Raw genomic sequence first — 23,396 nt, 5'->3', positions numbered from 1 at the left:
TACGTGATCCTGCAACTTTAATGGGCAGTAAATAAAGATGGCTTTCCATCTGTGTTTGAGTCTTGTATATAAGTTTCATTATTAGAGCAGGTGCACAAAATAGTGCCTGCATAGTTTGAAGATCAAAAGTCATGTTTGCTCTAAGGCATATTGAATAGTTGATTTTGTGAAATGATCAGAAGTGCAGTGTTACTAAGGCAACCAGATGTTGTTCTCAAGGTTTTTCTTTTGGTGTGTAAGACCAAGAGAGTATATTTAGGGGCTGTAGGACAGTATATTAGAAGGAGTACCACTTGGAGCCTGAATCACTTGGGATTGAATCCTGTCCACCTCTTACTTGCTTTGAAAATGATGCTTAATAACACTGAGTCAACAGCTTATTGTGAAGAAGGAATACTTAGTACCAGGAACTGGTACACAGTAGATACTTAGCAAATGTATGTTTCCTCTACTTTTCTATCCACAGTGTAATTGTTCACGTGTTGAAGGAGAGGTAGAGGTAATCCTTTTAGATTGAGTTTAGTTTCATATGTGGTTTGAACAAAACCAAACACATCTTCATTTTGTGAAATAATTCCTTAGAATTTTCAATTGATTAAATGTTTTAGGTTATAAAAACCTTGAGTTGTTATATGCCACTTGTAGTAAATATTAATAATTTAGTGATAGTCATTTCTTCAAAAGATCACTCAGTGATTTAAGTATTTCATTCAAATCTGTGTCTTTTGTTCCCAATCTTATTTGACAAGACTGTTTTTAGATATAGTGTGCTACTTTTTGCAATTTAATTTTTCTCATTCTCATTTTTCTCATTTTACTTTTGGCCCAACGAGATAAAATGAGAAAAGTTTAGAGAATACAGTTCCCAGGTCTCTTTCCAAATTATGTATTGCTCATTACAATATTGCTGAAGGTCTTACGTTTTGAGAATCCTTACTCTCATCTGTGGCAGCTTTATAAAGAGCAAATTTTACTTTATTTATGCCTGTACACTACGAGTTAGACAACTGTTCTGAATAAATCTGTAAGTAAATCTTGTCCCACCTGGATCAAAACCCACCAATGGCTTCCTGTTTCCCTCACGGTAACACTGAAGCTCTAACCACGGGCCACAAGGTTTCCCATAATGCGTAGAGCTCTCCCTACCCCACTACCCCTCCCTATAGTGTGGCCCCTACACTCTCCCCTTGTTCATGTCTGTTCCAAGGTCTCTGCACCAGGCTACGTATATCTGGAATGTTCTTCTAGGTGTTCACATTTCTCTTTCCTTCACGTCATTTAGGCTCTCTCTCATAAATCACTTGAAAGTAGAAAGGCCTCTTCTGACATCTTCATTCCACCTCTATCTTCTTTCTTTTCTTGGCACTTGTATTGTCACTTGACATGTTATCATTATACCTCTATTTATTCCCCCACTAGAATATGAGTTCTGTGAGCTGTTCATACATAGAACAGCACATAATAGGAGCTAAAAATACGTTGAATGAATGAACATTCTACCACAAGGAAAGTCTAAATCATCAACTCAGCTGTTTCTAGAACCTGTGAATTCTATGTCCCAGTTGCCCAGTGGACCTTGCCAAGCAGGGCGAAGAGTCAGTCTGCAGAGAAAGAGCTATTAGATAAGCTAAATCATTAAGAACTGTTATATTATTCACTAACGTTCTACTACACTTTTTCCTTTACAAACAAAAGCATTTAAAAAAAATTTTACATAGTGACCTGATTAGTTTTAGCTTGATGTTACCCACTAGTTAATGGTGAGTCAGAAATATTTGGAGAAAAGCCACAAGTTTTGGCATGACTTAGTGTTTATTTGCCTATTTTCTCATCCACACTGATTTACTGCTTCTTTTTTCTTCAGAAAGCTTATGACCCCCTCTCATGGAGAAAGATAGTTTGAGATTCAACCACTGCTTATAAACACATAGCTGTGAGGAATCTTCTGTATCAGGCCACCCAATCAGACCATCCTAACCATGCCCTCTGTCCAAGACTAAACTCTGGATGACATTATTTGAAATAATAATTAATACTTTTCTTTCATTTAGACTCAATTATTATTATAATTTTCTGAATCTTTTAATTCCCTTTTCTTAGCAAATGCGGTTAGCAGCCTAATTACTTAGCAACCACATTACTTTTTCAGTTCTTTAATACCCTTGCTAATACCTTCACCCACTTCAGAGTTGAAATTCCCTCAGTTTTATAAAATAGCAGCTCAATTTCAATGTTCCTGAACCTAAGGAGGAGTATGATCTGAGGTCTATTTGGGGAATGATTTTCCAGTTTATTTTTGTATTATTACCTTCCATATCAAGTTAATTTCCCGAAAAGTGTAGGCTTTATGAAATGATTGCTTTGTAGGTATACTTTTAGAGAAAATCAAAATAATTTAAGAGAAATGTTAACTTACTTGACTCTATAGTCAAAAACTTTGGTATTGTTTTTTTTCTACTACCCCTACTCTCTAATCTCACTGTATGGAAGTTTCCATTTTGAGTGGTCTAGTGTGTTAACCCAGAGATTACTAGTGACTTTATTTTGTTTCCAATCTGACATTACTCATGTGCCCATTCTGAAGACACACCACACCAATAAAAAATAATTGAATCAAAATATGTTCATAATTTTTTAAAAGAAGGAATATTTTTCCCTTAGTAATAACCTCAAAGAAGCAAGATTTAATATTTATGGTTTTGAATTTTTGTCTATGTCAATATGAGAAATAAAGAATATTTCTTCATCCTTTCTAATCCAATATTGAGCATATTGGATTAATTGACAGGTCCTTTTTTGTTTTTGTAATTTTACTCCATCTGATATAATCTCATCTAATCTATAGGAACTTGAAGTTGACATTTATTTGTATGCCTTAAATCTGAAATTAACATGTAATATCAGGGTAATAATGGTATTATATACTCATAGGATTCTAATGTGTTTATTAATCTCTACCAAGCATTAGTGATAGAGAAATTCATTCAGAAAGTTTACATTATTGTCCACTGTCTCAAGGATAAATTTATTAGACTGAATTTGTGAAAGAGCCATCAAGGCAGATAGCCCATCAGGGTAGCCCATCAGCTTCACTGAGCAGATTTTTCCAGTTACGTGGATGAGCAAGGAAACTGACAAAAGGACTGACCCAGCTTTGGAGTGTTTTCCTTGAGGATGTAATGGAAGGTCAGGCACACTAAATATAAAAATATGGGTACCTTGGAGTGTGAAATTTCATGACTTATTTGAATTGAAAGTACCAGGTACTAGTTGAAGTAACAGCAATAGAATCATTCCTTACCCTTTGATAAATATAAAAGAAATGAGAAAGCTGTACTGCGTATGTCTGCGTGGAGAATGTCTAGTTTGAGTTTTGATTAGCACTCTGATATTTATTATTAACTTTCTGATAATTTATTAATTGTCAAAAGTGTAGTTTAATGACTTGTGAATAATAGGAAAAAAGAACTTAACGGGCACACACTTTGGTGCGAGAAAAAGCAACTCATCTATGACACCCTTAGCAATTAATACACCTTTGAAAAAACTCCTAATGAGAATTTCTATATTTCAGGGTGCAGTTGGTCTTAAAGGTGAATTGGGTGCTCCTGGAATTCCTGGGGAAAAGGTATGTGGATCTGATCCTTGATTAAGCTTTGTAGCTATTTTACCAGGTTGTATCAGATAGGAAGGGAAAATACACGGAACAAGTCTGGTATTTCGGGGGGCGGGGGGCAGTCAGCAAACTGTGGCCCTGCAGGAGGGCTGCCAAAAATTCCTGCTGTATGATTTAGTAAATCAGGTTTTACTGGAACACAGCAATGCTCATGTGTCTTCATAATGGCTAAGGCTGCTTTTGTGCTACACAGCAGTGTCTGGTAATTGTGGCAGAGATTCTAAAACATTTACTGTCTGGCCCTTTGCAGAAAACACTTGCTTCAGAACATTAGTCATTATTCTAAGAGACCCAATGCTTCTTAATTTCACTATTTTATGTTTGGTATAGTATCTTTTTTGGGGGGGAGGGTTACTTATCGATATGTTTTATCTTTTCTCTCTTTCTTTTTAAATTGAAGTCTAGTTGATTTACAAGGTTGTGTTAGTTTCAGGGGTACAGCAAAGTGATTCAGCTATATATATATATATATATATATATATATATATATATATATATATATAAATCTGTTCTTTCTCAGATTCTTTTCCCTTATAGTTTATTACAAGATATTGAATATAGTTCCCTGTGTTACACAGTAGGCCCTTGTTGTTTACCCATTTTATGTATAGTAGTGTGTGTCTGTTAATCCCAAGCTCCTAATTTATCCCTCCCCCCCTTTCCCCTTTGGTAACCGTAAGTCTGGTTTCTGTGTCTGTGAGTCTGTTTCTGTTTTGTAAATAAGTTCATTTGTATCATTTTTTAGATTCCACAAATAAGCGACCATATGATATAGGATCTTTTAATATGTATTTCACTGCAGACATAAATTAAATAAACATTTAAAAATACAGTACCACATGAAATATGATAAATAAAAATACAAGAAATATATTTCAATCCATCAATAAAATGATTTTCACATTGTCTTCTCTAATACTGTAAAGATGATTCTAAATAATGAATCCACTCACAAGAGGTTAGTATACTTATTCAGGAAACTTAAAAAAATTGTTATATTTGTAAATTAAACTGCAATTACCTTGTCTTATTTTTCACTTAAATTGCTGAATTATTAGAGTTTCACATGTTGATGCTAAGAAAATTCTCTTCTTCACTAAAATAAATTTAACATAAATTTCCATAGCTGTTCTAGCTGCACTAATTATCAAGTGAGTCCATTTTGCCTCATTATCTAGAGGGTCATGATCCCTGTGGTTATGAAGCTATCATTGTCATGAGGGGAACTGAAGCTGAAGTGGTAGGAGGTTCAGAACTTATTTTCTGAGTCCTTCTTAAACGTGTCTCTGATATCTGACTGCTTCACTGATGTTACTTTCTTTTAGAAATTATTCAGCCTGATATGCAAATTTTTTACTCCTGTAGATGTTAGACTCAGTAAAACCCAACAAACTTTGTAAACAATGATACCTTGCTGCAAGCTGATGATTATTTGGGCTGCTGTCCTCTTGCTTAATCTTTCTGATGACATTAAACGAAGACACTTCAATAAGTAAAAGTTCCTTCAGACACTTGTTTAAAGGTCTGATTCCTTCAAAATGCCGTTTCCCCAAGAGAATACTACTTAATCACCTAACTCTTGAAGAGATTGCCCAGTCCAAATTTGCTTTATATACCCATTTCACCAGTCTCTTCCTAAAATATATTTTTCAGATTGTTTAGATTTCAGATCACTGGGATTTTAAAAATTACTTGAATATGGGAACTCTTTTTTTTTTTGCCAAGTACAGAATCACTGGAGAACTTGGACTATGAAATAGATTATTAGACTTCTTTTTTTTTTTTTTGCACATCTTATAGCTGAGTTATGCTACTTTTTTTTAAATCAAATCATACATATGACTATAGAAACAGTAAAATGCCAGGCAAAACAGAAAAGACAAATTAAGTCTTTAATAAGTAATCCCTCTCTTGTACATACAAGAGAGGGATTACTTATACCACCATATGAACAAATATATATATATTTTTTATACAGCAGGTTCTTATTAGTCATCCATTTTATACACATTAGTGTATACATGTCAGTCCCAATCGCCCAATTCATCACACCACCACCACCACCCCCTGCCGCTTTCCCCCTTTGGTGTCCATACGTTTGTTCTCTACATCTGTGTCTCAACTTCTGCCCTGAAAACCGGTTCATCTGTACCATTTTTCTACGTTCCACATATATGCGTTAATATACGATATTTGTTTTTCTCTTTCTGACTTACTTCACTCTGTATGACAGTCTCTAGATACATCCACGTCTCTACAAATGACCCAATTTCGTTCCTTTTTATGGCTGAGTAATATTCCATTGTATACATTTACATGTGTACGTGTATACATATATACACGTACACATGTATACATGTACACATGTGTACATGTACACATGTACACGTGTATACATGTACATGTAGTTGACCATAGGTGTGTGGGTTTATCTCTGGGCTTTCTATCTTGTTCCATTGATCTATATTTCTGTTTTTGTGCCAGTACCGTATTGTCTTGATTACTGTAGCTTTGTAAAATAGTCTGAAGTCAGGGAGTCTGATTCCTCCAACTCCGTTTTTTTCCCTCAAGACTGCTTTGGCTATTCGGAGTCTTTTGTGTCTCCATACAAATTTTAAGATTTTTTGTTCTAGTTCCATAAAAAATGCCATTGGTAGTTTGATAGGGACTGCATTGAATCTGTAGACTGCTTTGGGTAGTATCGTCATTTTCACAATATTGATTCTTCCAATCCAAGAACATGGTATATCTCTCCATCTGTTGGCATCATCTTTAATTTCTTTCATCAGTGTCTTATAGTTTTCTGCATACAGGTCTTTTGTCTCCCTAGGTAGGTTTATTCCTAGGTATTGTATTCTTTTTGTTGCAGTGGTAAATGGGAGTGTTTCCATAATTTCTCATTCAGATTTTTCATCATTAGTGTATAGGAATGCAAGAGATTTCTGTGCATTCAATTTGTATCCTACTACTTTACCAAATTCATTGATTAGCTCTAGTAGTTTTCTGGTGGCATCTTTAGGATTCTCTATGTAGAGTATCATGTCATCTGCAAACAGTGACAGTTTTACTTCTTCTTTTCCAATTTGTCTTCCTTTTATTTCTTTTTCTTCTCTGATTGCCGTGGCTAGGACTTCCAGAACTATGTTGAATAATAGTGGTGAGAGTGGACATCCTTGTCTCGTTCCTGATCTTAGAGGAAATGCTTTCAGTTTTTCACCATTGAGAGTGATGTTTGCTGTGGGTTTGTCATATATGGCCTTTATTATGTTGAGGTAGGTTCCCTCTATGCCCACTTTTCTGGAGAGTTTTTATCATAAGTCGGTGTTGAATTTTGTCAAGAGCTTTTTCTGCATCGATTGAGATGATCATATGGTTTTTCTTCTTCAGTTTGTTAGTATGGTGTATCACATTGATTGATTTGCGTATACTGAAGCATCCTTGCATCCCTGGGATAAATCCCACTTGATCATGGTATATGATCCTTTTAATGTGTTGTTGGATTCTGTTTGCTTGTATTTTGTTGAGGATTTTTGCATCTATATTCATGAGTGATATTGGTCTGTAATTTTCTTTTTTTGTAGTATCTTTGTCTGGTTTTGGTATCAGGGTGATGGTGGCCTCATAGAATGAGTTTGGGAGTGTTCCTTCCTCTGCAGTTTTTTGGAAGAGTTTGAGAAGGATGGGTGTTAGCTCTTCTCTAAATGTTTGATAGAATTCACCTGTGAAGCCATCTGGTCCTGGACTTTTGTTTGTTGGAAGATTTTCAGTCACAGTTTCAATTTCATTACTTGTGATTGGTCTGTTCATATTTTCTATTTCTTCCTGGTTCAGTCTTGGAAGGTTATACCTTTCTAAGAACTTGTCCATTTCTTCCAGGTTGTCTATTTTTTTGGCCTAGAGTTGCTTGTAGTATAGTCTCTTAGGATGCTTTGTATTTCTGTGGTGTCTGTTGTAACTTCTTTTTCATTTCTAATTTTATTGATTTGAGTCCTCTCCCTCTTTTTCTTGGTGACTCTGGCTAATGGTTTATCAATTTTGTTTGTCTTCTCAAAGAACCAGCTTTTAGTTTTATTGATCTTTGCTACTGTTTTCTTTGTTTCTATTTCATTTATTTCTGCTCTGATCTATATGATTTCTTTCCTTCTGCTAACTTTGGGTTTTGTTTGTTCTACTTTCTCTAGTTCTTTTAGGTGTAAGGTGAGATTGTTTATTTGAGATTCTTCTTGTTTCTTGAGGTAGGCTTGTTTAGCTATAAACTTCCCTCTTAGAACTGCTTTTGCTGCATCCCATAGGTTTTGGATAGTCATGTTTTCATTGTCATTTGTCTCTAGGTGTTTTTTGATTTCCTGTTTGATTTCTTCAGTGATCTCTTGGTTACTTAGTAACGTATTGTTTAGCCTCCATGTGTTTGTATTTTTTACGTTTTTTTTCCCTGTAATTGATTTCTAACCTCATAGCGTTGTGGTCAGAAAAGGTGCTTGATATGATTTCAATTTTCTTAAATTTACTGTGGCTTGATTTGTGGCCCAAGATGTAATGATCCTGGAGAATGTTCCGTGTGCACTTGAGAAGAAAGTGTAATCTGCTGTTTTTGGATGGAATGTCCTATAAATATCAATTAAATCTCTCTGGTCTATTGTGTCATTTAAAGCTTCTGTTTCTTTATTTATTTTCATTTTGGATGATCTGTCCATTGGTGCAAATGAGGTGTTAAAGTCCCCCACTATTATTGTGTTACTGTTGATTTCCTCTTTTATAGCTGTTAGCAGTTGCCTTATGTATTGAGGTGCTCTGGTGTTGGGTGCATATATATTTATAATTGTTATATCTTCTTCTTGGATTGATCCCTTGATCATTATGTAGTGTCCTTCCTTTGTGTCTTGTAACATTCTTTATTTTAAAGTCTATTTTATCTGATATGAGTATTGCTACTCCAGCTTTCTTTGAATTTCCATTTGCATGGAATATCTTTTTCCATCCCCTCACTTTCAGTCTGTATGTGTCCCTAGGTCTGAAGTGGGTCTCTTGTAAACAACATATATATGGGTCTTGTTTTTGTGTTCATTCAGCAAGCCTGTGTCTTTTGGTTGGAGCATTTAATCCATTCACGTTTAAGGTAATTATCGATTTGTATGTTCCTACGACCATTTTCTTAATTGTTTTGGGTTTGTTTTTGTAGGTCCTTTTCTCCCCTTGTATTTCCCACTTAGAGAAATTCCTTTAGCATTTGTTGTGGATCTGGTTTGGTGGTGTTGAATTCCTTTAGCTTTTGCTTGTCTGTAAAGCTTTTGATTTCTCCATCGAATCTGAATGAGATCCTTGCTGGGTAGAGTAATCTTGTTTGTAGGTTCTTCCCTTTCATCACTTTAAGTATGTCATGCCACTCCCTTCTGGCTTGCAGAGTTTCTGCTGAGAAATCAGCTGTAACCCTTATGGGAGTTCCCTTGTATGTTATTTGTTGTTTTTCCCTTGCTGCTTTCAATAATTTTTCTTTGTCTTTAATTTTTGCCACTTTGATTACTATGTGTCTCGGCATGTTTCTCCTTGGGTTTATCCTGTATGGGACTCGCTGCGCTTCCTGGACTTGGGTGGCTATTTCCTTTCCCATGTTAGGGAAGTTTTCTACTATAATCTCTTCAAATATTTTCTCTGGTCCTTTCTCTCTCTCTTCTCTTTCTGGGACCCCTATAATGTGAATGTTGTTGTGTTTAATGTTGTCCCAGAGGTGTGTTAGGCTGTCTTCAATTCTTTTTATTCTTTTTTCTCTATTCTGTTCCGCAGCAGTGAATTCCACCATTCTGTCTTCCAGGTCACTTATCTGTTCTTCTGCCTTAGTTATTCTGCTACTGATTCCTTCTAGTGTAGTTTTCATTTCAGTTATTGTATTGTTCATCTCTGTTTCTTTGTTCTTTAATTCTTCTAGGTCTTTGTTAAACATTTCTTGCATCTTCTCAATCTTTGCCTCCATTCTTTTTCCAAGGTCCTGGATTATCTTCACTATCATTATTCTGAATTCTTTTTCTGGAAGGTCGCTCTGAATTCTTTTTCTGGAAGGTTGCCTATCTCCACTTCATTTACTTGTTTTTCTGGGGTCTTATCTTGTTCCTTCATCTGGTACATAGCCCTCTGCCTTTTCATGTTGTCTGTCTTTCTGTGAATGTCGTTTTTGTTCCACGGGCTGCAGGATTGTATTTCTTCTTGCTTCTGCTGTCTGCCCTCTTCTCTAGACTTCTTTATTGTGAGGTGTAAAATAAGATTTAATTGGGTTTACACAATGAATATAGGGAAAGTGGGTAAAATTCCCCTGTTATATTTTAAAACAGAATTTACTAAGATTGGTATAAAATACTGTTAATTGGGGCTTCCCTGGTGACGAAGTGGTTAAGAATCCACCTGCCAATGCAGGAGACATGGGTTCTAGAAACTTCCGGGAAGTTTCTCTCATGTGCCGCGGAGCAACTAAGCCCATGCGCCACAACTACTGAGCCTGCGCTCTAGAGCCCATGAGCCACAACTACTGAGCCTGCGTGCCACAACTACTGAAGCCCGTGAACCTAGAGCCTCTGCTCTGCAATAAGAGAATCCACTGCAATGAGAAGCTGGAGCACCACAACGAAGAGTAGCCCCCGCTCGCCGCAACTAGAGAAAGCCCGCGTGCAGCAACGAAGACCCAATGCAGCCAAGAAATAAATAAATAAATAAAGTCTAAAAAAAAAAATACTGTTAATTGAATTCGGTGCAACAAGGTGACATCTCTTGGATCCTATTTGCGGAAACCAGGCATATGGTGCTGCTGACTGGCTCTGGAGGAGGCTCTCAGCTCCGAAAAGGAGTTCTCAGCAGGCAGGATGCAGTACAGGACCTAGAGAGTAATCAAGAGGCTCAACCACTGCAGAAGTTGATCAAATCAATCTTCATCAAGGACCGTGAGAGTAAGAAAGCAGCAGGCTGGGAAGTTAAGCATGCAGGCCAAGAAATTCTCCAGAAAAAAATTGAGTTTCTTAGAAAAGCAAGGGCATTTTGCACTGAGTGAAAGAGCTGGAGCAAGATGTGGTTTTCCAGGCAAACACAATTCAGAATTAAAGACGCTGTTGCTTTTCCTAGAAGCCCAGATCTGGAGAAAGAATTTCATGAGATGATTCATCCAACACTCCACTTAAAGTAAAACTGCAGTAGGTATAAGGGAATATACTAGCTAGCAATGAATCATTTGGACGTAGTAATTCTGGGAATCGAAAGCCTCAGCCCTTTGGGACCATTTGGTCAAACTGGTGACAAGAGTGAGTCTCACAAGATCTGTGTGAAGACGCTGTCTCCAGGGAACTTAAAAGCTGAAGTGTCCATCGACAGATGAATGGATAAAGAAGAAGTGGCACATATATGCAATGGACTATTACTCAGCCATAAAAAGAAATGAAATTGAGTTATTTGTAGTGAGGTGGATGGACCTAGAGCCTGTCATACAGAGTGAAGTAAGTCAGAAAGAGAAAAACAAATACTATATGCTAACACATATATATGGAATGTAAAAAAAAAAATGGTTCTGATGAAACTAGGGGCAGGACAGGAATAAAGACACAGATGTAGAGAATGGACTTGTGGACACAGGGAGGGGGAAGGGTAAGCTGTGAGAAAGTGAGAGAGTGGCATGGACATATATACACTACCAAATGTAAAATAGATAGCTAGTGGGAAGCAGCCGCATAGCACAGGGAGATCAGCTCAGTGCTTTGTGACCACCTAGAGGGGTGGGATAGGGAGGGTGGGAGGGAGACGCAAGAGGGAGGGGATATGGGGCTATATGTATACATATAGCTGATTCACTTTGTTATACAGCAGAAACTAACACACCATTGTAAAGCAACTATACTCCAATAAAGATGTTAAAAAAAAAAAGCGCTAACGTAGTGAAGGAGAGGCCGTATCCATGGTACTCTAAAACCAATGCATACTGTCCTGGCAAACTCTCTCTCATGTTTCCCCAAGCAGTCTCCACGAGTTTAATTTACTTGAGTTGCTCTCAGAGAGCCTCACAGACAATCAGAGAATTTGTGCAGCTTCCTGTGGTGCTAACCATGGTATGAGGCTGCACTTAGCCCTTGGGTCCTGGTTTCAGGCATCTTCAGGGACCTTCCCAATATCTGTAGAATCACCAAGTCTTTGACCATATCCTCTCTTCAAGGGCACAGTCACTGGTGGTGCCGGGTCTACTTCTAACTTGTCACTTCATTTAGCTGTTAAACGTATATAACGCTCATCAGTGAAGAAATGTCACCTCAAGAATGCTTTTCTCACTTCTGTAATCCACAGGTTACCATTTATTTAAGATATCTCTAATGAATATACACAAAATGAAAATAACAAGAAAGCTACTATGTTATCAGATGGCATGCTTTATAAGTTTTAAATATTTGACTCCAATGAAGATACATCAATTTTTTTTATTTTTTAAATTTCAGAAATTTTAAATTATAGTTGTAAAGATGGGCACTTAGGTTTGGGGTACAGTACTTCCGTTATTTTATGATGCAAATAACTTGATTGATTTTTCTAAGTTTCCAAAGAAAAATTATTCTTAAAGTGTTATGTATCCTCAGAGCCATGTCTCCCACAGGGTCTTAATGCATCTCCCAGAGTATGCATACAGTGTCCCCGAGCGTGGCCTGGATTCTGCTTCTCAACAGTTGTGATTCTTTGGGGTTCTTTTCTTAGAATTAGAAGTGCTTAAGAGTTCTGTTAAAAGACAAAATAAAAAAAGATGGATTTGCTCACTTGGAGCAAGAACGTATGTAAAGTGCCATAGACCCTATATCTCAGGTATAATATTCTCAAAGTGAAGTTTCTTTTTAAGGTTTAATATTTAAACTAGAAAACTGATTTATATGAATGGAGGGAAGCCTATTCTGAGCAGCGTAGAGTAGAATTTGTATATTAACTGCAGTTTATACTTACATACAGTGTGATACAGTAATAAATGAAGTGATTTGCATATAAATCCCATTATCCTAAAATAAACCTACACTTTGAAGTTTGGTGAGGTGATAGCAATAAATTTTTTTTAAGTCAAGGCCCTGAACAAAGTATTAGTTTCTTGAGGTGGCATTTTTCTTCTGAGGCCCAGGAGAATTTATGTAATATGGAATCATGGAGACTTTGAAGATGAAGAACTATAGCATTTAATTATGCTCTTTTGTAATTATAATACGCATCACCTTGTACAGATTTGCATAGGCCTTCTAACCTGATAGATATATAGCCTTACTGCCAGCACACCACAGAAAAATATCTGTCCCCTTTACGTTTACTCAGCACAGCTAGGATTTTGCCTAAGATATTTGGTAAGTTTTCTGTTCTGGGTGCAAATAAGAAAATCTACTCTATGTTGCAAGGGTTCTTAGATATTAGTCACTGGTGACTTCTGGTCAGCTTGGTTGGACAGAAGCCACTGTCAGTCAAAACAAGTAAATTGGATGGTTCAGTTTCCAAGAGAACTGAGTGGCTTAATGCATGAGATCACACAAGGGCATGCACACATATGTCATAGACACACACACACACACACACACACAGGTGCTCACAACTCACTTCCTCATGATATGTAGTGGGAAAATGAGATTGGGCCACTGGAGCAAATCCTGCCCACTGTCCTACCTCCAGACTTCACACTCAAAGCATGCTTGCATTTGCTCCTTGAATATTGCCAACAAAACATTGCCTCACTCCCTGTTTCACTTGTGTATGTCATGTATCAGATATGTTTTTTGAGAAGTAGGGATAGTTTTTTAAAATAGGAATAACTATCTTCCAATAATCTTAATCCTAATAACATGATAGTAAAAAATTAAATAAATATAGAACCTAATTTATGCTAAAACCAATTTTCTATCTGCTGAATTGCCTAGAATTTGTCCTAAAGTGTTTATTTTAGTGAGAAAACTTTTGATAAATTTATTTCATTTTTCGTGGGGTAGGTGTGCAGTAAGTGATAGCCCTCATTGTTCTATCATTCAATTATTAAATATCCAGAGTTATACACATCTTGGGTTTGAATCCCAGCTCAAATCCTTGCTCTGTGTAATTTGGGACATGTCTCTTACAGCTTCTAAGTTTTCTTTTTATGAAATGGGAATTATATTGTACCTACTTCTAGTTTTGTCTTAAAGATTAGATGAAATAATTCATGAGATTGCCAGCTCAGTGCCTGATAAATAAATATTTGGTAAACAATAGATATAATTTTAAAAGAAAACAGTTTAATGATTCTATTATTCTAAACTCTAGGTTACTAAGAGACTGAACTAGAACTCATTTGAGGGAATTTATATTATTTATTCAAAATATTGAGTGGAAAAGTTAAAATAAAAGTCACATATCTTAGAAAACTTTGACTTCTTAAAACAAACTGGATATTAGGAATCTAATGAATTTTCAACCTAACCAAAAAATATGAGTACAAACTTTTACAATAATAATAATAGTGGCCATTTACTTTATAATTATTATGTGCTAAATACTATCAAGAGACTTCTTTACATTATTTCATTCATTTCCCACAGTATCTCTGTGAGGTACGATTTATCATCACTGTTTCACAGATGGGGAAACTTCCCCAAAGTTTCATCACTAACTACTAGTGAAGTCAGGATTTGAATCTCTACCCACGTGAATCCATGGCTCTGGCACCTTTACCATATTACCTTGTCTGAAGCGTCCCTCAAGTGCTCACATTTCCTTTGCAGACAGTTCTGAATTAGATCTTAAATTCATTTATCTGCAGGCTAGAGAGGGAACTGCACAGGGGACTTCCTTCCTTCCTGCTCCAGGGAGAGCTGTGTCCCTTGTCTTGAAATCTATGGACCCTTTTAAAGTCTGCCTATCCTTAGAGATAACTCTCCCAGCCTCAGAAAACTGTGTCCATCTCTTGAAAATCATCATCATATGTTTTTCACCAAATGAAAGGATTGTGTCTCGCTTTACTTTCTGAAATAAGTATTATGAAAACAATGCAGTTTTATTTTGTGTGGTTTCCAAATTCCAAATTATATTTAAAATATGCTTCAAAACTTCCCAAACCTGACTCTCTGGAGATCCTGTCTGACCTCCAGGCAGGCCCATCATGGCCACACTGTCCAGATAAACCTTACCTCAGAGTCTAATCTAGAAACTTCTCTATTTATGCTCTTCTCCAAATATGCTTTTGATATTATATATATATATATATATATATATATATATATATATATATATATGTGTGTGTGTGTGTGTGTGTGTGTGTGTGTGTGTGAATTTTATATTCATTTGATCAAACATATCTATAAATTGTATATTTACTTGATCAAAAATACAAGTGTTTCACCTAGTACCGTGAGGTTCTTTTTTTAAAAAAAAATCAAACTTGTAGAGGTAAAAAGCCATATGCATTAAGGCGCTTAAGAAGTGTATCTGATAGCGTGGTGAGAGAATTGCCAAGTTGCATGTATTAAAAATAGCTGGGCTAACTGTCCTCATTAAGAGCTGCTTTGTGTACCAGGTCTTTTCATCATCAACTCTGAAGCCCCAGCTCTTTGCAGGAGGGTGAGACCAAACTGGACAGATCCATTGTTCCCTAACTGTCTTTATATTTCTTTTCTGTTGGAAAATGAAATGACTGTGATCTTTGAATCTTGGTTTTCCCTTAAAAAGACATTTTATGAAAAGACTGCAGCTTCAGGAAATAAAGGCAGATGCTGTTACAGTTTATGCAAGCGCAGACAAGGCCGGTAGCTGTTGTGAATTATAATGAACTCTGCAACAGCCCTGGTCCAGATGTAGTATTAATGCCTCAGATACTCTGAAACTTACAGGCATTTATTGAGAAAGCTAAAGAATTTTTTTTTTGTCATTTGGCTTTCTCCCTGCATTATCTAGTTTCATCCAGTTTGCCAGTGAAATTCATAATTAAGATTAATTTCAGAGTTCCTCCCAAGATAAAAAAAGTTAAAATATCTATTAGTATGTGACAATTTATTGTCCAAATCGCAACACTAAATGAGGAGAAAAAAAGTACAACACAGCTTTATTCTAAAAATGGGATATTTCCTTTCTGTGAAATTGTCAAGGTTTATAAAACAAGTATGAGCTCCATGTTAGGAGAAAATACCTCTTAAACAGAGAATCACACACATACTCCTGTATTTCAGAAAATCCTGCAGCGAATAAAGGTATAGTCAAATCTGGACATAGGATTGAACTTTTTATCATAACCAATTTCTATTCATGGTAAAAATGACCACAGAGAAAACAGTTTTGTCAGCCTGCTTCTTGACCTCACTTACTAAAGTTACAAGAATGATACTTGAATTATCAGTGAAAAATGACTGCCTTTACCTGGAGTAAGTCTCATTTAATTGTCTTATCTGTGGGCAGTATATTGATACAAGATAGCACTAAAATAAGCAGAAACCGGAGCAGGACAGAGGTAATAGAAGGATAGGAAAAAGAAAAAGAGACTTGCTCACTCTGCAGCTGATTTTATTTCTTAGTGGTTTCTTATTGCCTCCTAATGCCTTCCACTCGCACCCCAAGTGGAGCAGTTGGCAGAGAACAGAGCAGGTGGGTGACAGGCTCAACACATGCAGTGGATCTGCACCCCGGCACTCGACTTTTATTTGCTGAACGGTTAGCCAGATTTTAACAAGCTAGTCTGCTAATGTTCCTATTTGGTTTAATGCACTGTGAGAATCTAGCACACAGATATTAAAATATTGCCATAAAAAAGATCACACAGTCTCTGTTTCTCTGCATAGTTTAGTGGCTAATTATTTTAGTCTTTTAAAAAAAATTTTTATTCCAGTAGAGTTGATTTACAATGTTGTGTTACTTTCTGCTGTACAGCAAAGTGATTCGGTTATACATATATATACATTCTTTTTCATATTCTTTTCCATTATGGTTTATCACAGGATATTGAGTATAGTTCCCTGTGCTCTACAGTAGGACCTTGTTGTTTATCCATCCTATGTACAATAGTTTGCGTCTGCTAATCCCAACCTCCCAATCCTTCCCTCCCTCCCCCTTGGCAACCACAAGTCTGTTTTCTATGTCTGTGGATCAGTGTCTGTTTTGTATGTAAATTCATTTGTATCATTTTTTTTAGGTTCCACATATAAGTGATATTATATGATATTTATCTTTCTCTTTCTGACTTACTTCACTTAGTATGATAATCTCTAGGTCCATCCAGGTTGCTGCAAATGGCATTATTTCATTCTCTTTTATGGCTGAGTAATATTCCATTGTGTGTGTGTGTGGTGTGTACACACACACACATACCACATCTTCTTTATCCATTCATCTGTTGATGGACATCTAGGTTGCTTCCATGCCTTGGCGCTATTGTGAATGGTGCCGCTATGAAAATATGGGTGCATGTATCTTTTCTAATTATAGTTTTGTCCTAATTATTTTATTTCTGGTGTAGATTACTGAGATACTCAGTAGGGAGTTTAGAGATGGAGTTGTTATTTTATACAGACGTCTACAGGTTCAGATAATAGAATTTTCTTAATGTGGCTGTGTCTAAAGGAGCTTTTTGTCTACAGGTTCAGATAATAGAATATTCTTAATGTGGCTGTGTCTAAAGGAGCTTTTTGTCTACAGGTTCAGATAATAGAATATTCTTAATGTGGCTGTGTCTAAAGGAGCTTTTTGTCTACAGGTTCAGATAATAGAATATTCTTAATGTGGCTGTGTCTAAAGGAGCTTTTTGCAGTGTAGTCAGGGCTGTCATAGCCTGTGGAAGGTCATGCATGAACTTGTTGGGTAAGAGAAGAAGACTCGAGAGGATGACCACAGTCAGTGTCTTTCTTTTCTCCCACCATCACTGCATTTTCACAGATCACTGACTTCACAGCTCAAGAAAAGTTGCATCTATTTCATGAACTCTCCTTGGCCACCAGGCAGACTTAGCAGCCCTGCACTCTGCTCGTGTAGCACTTTGTTTACATCACCCACATAGTCTGTGTGTCTCGGTCCCCACTGTGAGCTCCTGCAGAACAAGTGCTAGGGGTCGTTCTCACACCTGTCACCCCAGCCCCTGGCCCAGCGCGCGGCACCTCCTTGGTTCTGCATAATGTTTGTTGAGCGGTTCAGAGCTCAAGTCAATAGAGAAGAGAATCAGAGGGTGATTGCTAGAAAACCACGCCGAGGGAGGATTGGAAAGGCCCCCAGAGGAGAGGCCGCGAGGCTTCGCTCCAAATCTCCTGTGCTATCTGCAGAAGCACACTTCAGGGAATAGGAGGGCCAGAGACTCTCCCATGTCTGGTGAAGCTGACAGGGGTGCTTCCGGGGGTGAAACAGAAAGAGAGGGAAGAGTGTGCAGCCCCAGAACTGGCTTCCCATTTCCCTTGGAGACAACATGTCTCCCTCCTCTCTCCAGCATAAATCTCTAGGTGATTCTGCTGCCTTGTCCTCCGTACTAGGTTTGGAAATCTCCTGACTTTCTTACAACGTTGCTAAGGCATGTTCTTCCTCCAGACCTTCACAGCCATTTATCTCAGGTCTAAAGATAAGTAACCAATGCCTTCAGTGCATTGAAACTCCAGTAGAAGTAATTGATACAGAGTGGAACTCTAAATTACTCAGCATGAGGACTACTTCGGACCAGAAATAGTCTGCAGTTACTGGTGTCTCACTGTCTCCAAGCAGGAGCTTACTGATGACACTGTGCTTCTCTGTATATCTTCAGTTATCTCGTGTTAGAACACTTGATTCAGATGTCACTTACTCCACTCTACGTAGTTCAGTGGATGATTTACACTAAATGTCCTCTGTTTCCCTGGTACTTTTGTGAAGCTTCAAGTTTACTTAAAGACTGCCTTCCCGCTAGTCTCACAAGAAAGTGAAAAGCCCACACACTCATTCTTAACAGATCCACTTTAAGAAAACCATACCGATGACATAGGAGCCTAGCTTTTGTAATGGGGTCTTACAACATTGGCCAAGGCTCAATTCCCTAACTTTGCTTTAAGTGGAAAGAAACGTTTACGTCCCCAAACCATTTCAAAATTATTTGTTTTTTATTTGAATAAGTCAGCGTAATTTGCACTCCAGTAATTTGAAAAAGGATTGTAAAAATATCCTCTTTGAAAGGAAAACTTAATGGTTTTAGTTGACTACAAGTTCAATGTATGCACAAGCAACTTAGCTTTAAAAAAGCAAGTTGTAGTAATGCAGGTATTGTATAGTATCCAGAACAAGGTGTGTGTGTGTATGGGTGTGTATGCCAGTCCTAATCTCTGTGTGGTTGAGACCATATCTGGAGTGATGTGCTGAATTCTCAGTGCCACTTTTTAAAGGACAGTGTGTGCCCAGGCAACAGTTACTATAATATTAAGGGACTCCAAACTATCATTTGAAAAATGATTGGATTACTGAATAGGCTTGATGGTGACACAAAGGGATGTCATGTATAAATCCCATATGATATTTGTCCTGTGTGAAATAAGACCAATGGGCAGAAATTTGGGAAAGGTTAATTTGGGTTCAGAAGGCATTGTTTCAATATCCATACATCAAATTGTTTTGTTTTGCTCTCCACAATGCAAATTAAACAGCCAACTAGCCTGACTTTAAGAAGCTTTCAATAGGGTCAGTACCTTAGCAGATTCTTTGGTGGAGCTGGTGATACAAATGTATAAATTTACACCTGTTCCTGTATTTAAGAATACCCACCCTGCTTGTTTTCTAGGTGTGTGCCCTTGCATGTACTCGTGTGCACACAGATACACTCAGGTTAATAGTTTTTGAGAAAGTAGATGTTGGGTTCAGCTGCTACTAACTCCCCACATTTATATTACTATGATTAAAACATGTATTGACCATGTATTACCGATGGTGGGCTGGCTTTCTCTTCTTTGAAATGACCATAAGAATAAGTAATAATAGGGTCTCATTCGTTTTTGTTTAAGAATGTTTTAAATTTGCCTTATTCTGAGTATTCATATGATAATATATCCCCATGTGTTAGCTGCATGAAGGATCCAACAAATACAAAGAATTCAAAAAGTTTGAAGTTTTAAACCCTATGAAGTACATAGTTTTTTTACTTAAAAATTTATTTCTTGGAAAGAAGTCCCAGAATATAGAAGGAAAAAATACTCTTCCCTGAAATAAAAGGACTCTGATTGGACGAGATAGCGGAAAAAATATAGGAGATACATGTTTTATTTCCTGAGATATTTAGTTGAGTGGCAGGAATTTAGAACCATATAAAAATTAAATCTCGAAAGATTATGGCCTGAGTACAGCAGGACTGTTGTTGGAATTGTAGAGGTCAAGTTAGTGATACACAAAATCATAATCAGATTTACTTTTGGCTGCTTCCTTTATTGGTTTTCATGCTAGGATTCTGGCATTCCACTTCAGATATTTGTTCCAGCTGTTGCACTCAAAACTCAATTTAAGTAAATTTACTCTTAATGAATATGAATTAATTAGTGGGAAAATATTGATATACTTCTGAGTATACAGTAAATTCAAACAGAAGATTGTGTTCCTGGGAAACTTGCTCTAAGTAAAATGATAGGTCAAATTACATTTTTAAATATGGAAACAGTGTTATAAATAGGATCTCAGACTTTTTTTTTAACATCTTTATTGGAGTATAATTGCTTTACAATGGTGTGTTAGTTTCTGCTTTATAACACAGTGAATCAGCTATGCATATACATATATCCCCATATCTCCTTTCTCTTGTGTCTCCCTCCCACCCTCCCTACCCCACCCCTCTAGGTGGTCACAAAGCACCGAGCTGATCTCCCTGTGCTATGAGGCTGCTTCCCACTAGCTATCTATTTTACATTTGGTAGTGTATATATGTCCATGCCACTCTCTCACTTTGTCCCAGCTTACCCTACCCCCTCCCCGTATCCTCAAGTCCATTCTCTACATCTGCAGGATCTCAGACTTTTTAATCAAAGTCTGAATGCCTAACTTTTTAAAGAAAAAAATCACCAAAACATAGTTTATAACTTTCTATTTTCCAGGCTTAGGTCTAGTTATAAGGGAATTTTCGTTTACCTGCTTAATGTGCCTTTCTTTGCTTGGTCTCATTGGTACTAGGTTTGCAAACTACAGCCCTAGGGAGTGTGATTCTTTATTAAATGTCTTTCAGACAACATGTATTTCCTGCATAAGAAAAGACATTGATTCCAATGTCAAAGAAATCAGGAAAATTAATAATTTATCTTGTATGCCTAGCTGTGCTTACTTCCGGGAAATGAGCAGTGATAAAAAGGAGGTAAAATGAAATCCTTTGATCAGCTTTTCAGAAAGCCACCGGTTGCTCCTAAATCACACCTAAGTTTTTTTCCAAAACTTTCCAAAGAGGTTACTTTGAATTCTGGAAAGGGTTTTTTGGGTTGCTCTGTGAAGTTGAAGACACGCTCTGTATTACACTAATAACATGGCATCGATGCTATCAGCAGCAATGTTAGATTTTGCCCTGCTTTGTATTACACGTATTCATACATTGCCCATCTGGAGCTTGAATTTGTGATACGAAAGGGACGCAGGCCCTTTGATGGAAAAACCTGTAATAGAAAGTATATGCCGGAGAAACAAATTTTGAAAGTTATAGTAGATACAGGAAACATTGATTATAATCTTCTTTCAATAATGGGCTAAAGTATTGATGGGAAGCCAAAAAAGAAGCTTCTTATTTCCTCCTGTGCTGAGACTGGGAGCACCGAGGGACAGCAAGAGTTTAGAAAAAGCAGCTAACGTCTGCTCATCCAGTAATTTTAGGCAGGCATTTATTTGTTGGATAGAATTCAATTTGACCCCAAGCTGTATGGGCACCAGAGCTTTGAAACTGTGATTCAGAGTAAAGAAGGGCTCATTCTGTTGACATAAATTAGGTTTTAGATAAAGTCCTGACAGGAGAAACATAGTCTGTTAATCTGTTAAACAAAAATTTGCTCTTTAAGACTATTTTCTTCTTTAGTTGTTATGCTACTTAGTAGTTTTTTTTTTGTTTTTTTTTTTTGAGATATAGTTAGAAACAAATATGCTAATTTATCCCTCAGGGACTGGAAAAATGACGAATGATTTTACATGATTATAAGTGTCTATGTCAGACATCTCTGGTAACTTTGAGAAAATCTGTGAGAAGAAAATGAATTGGTTTCTGAATACCAAAGTTACAGACTTGAAGCTTCAAAAGTTTCCCAGTATCTCAAAATCTTTCACATGTTGCTGTGTCACGTAAAGCCCACTCATTTCCTGGGAAGAGTAATCAGTGGTGTCCATTGGGCTATCATGGAGCTTAGAATTATGTTTACAAAACAAATTTCTGGTCAGGAAAAAGCAGAGACCAATTAACACTGGCCATAGGAAAACACTTTAATTGCAACAATCGTAAAACCAGTGTCCATTAAAGAGAGAAGCATTCTTCCTGTCAAGGAAGAATGGTACCCAGTTGACAGTGCATCTGGGTGTGACCCTGACCTGACGTGTGCCAGAGGTGGGCCTTTAGGTGCCAGTCTTTGGAGCACATGACACATAGGAGTGAGCTGTGGGCAAAGAAAAAGGGAAAGAGCTACTGACATTGCTTTCTTTTTTCCAAAAAGTATTTTTGGCAGTGTAGACTGTGTCAATGTACCTTACCGGATTACAAACCATATCTTGTTATCGTGTGTAACTTGTAATATGATGTAAAACATTATATTGGATCAACCAATGAAAATAATTCTGCTCCTCATGGACAAGTGGACATACTTCTGTGATGAGTAACAGCTCCGTTTCCATGGAATGTTCCCTGGTGTCAAAAACTTAATGTGCTTTGACTGTCACTTTATTAAGTGAAATGGGAAGTTTCTAATATATTTGTGAGATGCCTCAGGTCTAGAACTATAACAACTTTTTAAATGATAGAAATATATTTATTACATAGATAAGTACATTGTATTTTATTGATGCTTCAACACTTGGCCACAAAGTTTTGCCTTTAGTGTTTAGTATATTCTGTGATGATAACAGTTAACACTGTGCAGCACAGATAATTTAATCCAGTCAAAGAAGAGCCTTAGTCTTTAAAATATGTTGTGTATATGGCAGTACACTGCTGGTAAAAATGACTAAGCCTTTCCAAAAATGTATTAATTGATGAAACGATAACGATCTCTGTAGGCTTAAATAGAACATATTATTGCTATTTTAAAATGTGAAGATATGATTTTTTTTCTTCATATATTTGAATTTTATTTTAAAAACTCTAAGAAGTGATATCTAACTTCCTTTTAGGCAATACTTTAAAAAAAAACTGTTGTTTCATAAATGTTTGCTAGAAATAAAGCGGGTCAGTAGAATTGTTAGTTTATTTTGAGCTTTCTAAACCTGGAAACTTGGGAGCCCAAGTCACATCCTTGAAGCAGCAGCATTCCTGAGGCTCCACTGGGAATGTGCACATCCTCCCAGGAGTATCTCGTTCTAGCTTGTGTGCCGTTTGCAAACCGGCCTTGTCAATCAAAGAGGTGGCCCATGCATTCCAGTAAGGGAAACTGATAGGCATCTGCTGAAAACCTTGGTACCCAACACAGGAACCAGACGGATGGGCAGAACTCAAGATTCTCCCAAGTAACTGTTTCAAGTAGAACGGCATTGGGCACGTCTTCTAAACTGATCTAAAGGCAATCAATGGGAATGAGAAAGAAAGTAGATACGCTTTATATATATAAAAAGA

At 36.9% G+C, this 23,396-nt stretch overlaps 1 protein-coding gene across 4 annotated transcripts in view; it reads left to right on the top strand.

Moving 5' to 3' along the window:
• COL19A1 (collagen type XIX alpha 1 chain) overlaps positions 1-23,396 on the top strand; it is a 379,271-nt gene that overhangs the window by 76,657 nt on the left and 279,218 nt on the right. For all 4 annotated transcript variants that reach the window (XM_057528157.1, XM_057528158.1, XM_057528156.1 and 1 more), the window contains exon 10: positions 3,575-3,628. In XM_057528157.1, coding sequence (XP_057384140.1) covers positions 3,575-3,628 — 54 coding nt within the window. The remainder of the gene's footprint in view (positions 1-3,574; positions 3,629-23,396) is intronic.

Source organism: Balaenoptera acutorostrata, chromosome 14 (genome assembly GCF_949987535.1).
Source record: "Balaenoptera acutorostrata chromosome 14, mBalAcu1.1, whole genome shotgun sequence".
NCBI lineage: Eukaryota > Metazoa > Chordata > Mammalia > Artiodactyla > Balaenopteridae > Balaenoptera > Balaenoptera acutorostrata.
Note: the sequence above shows the minus strand (reverse complement) of the source record. Positions and strands in the feature narration are given on the sequence as shown.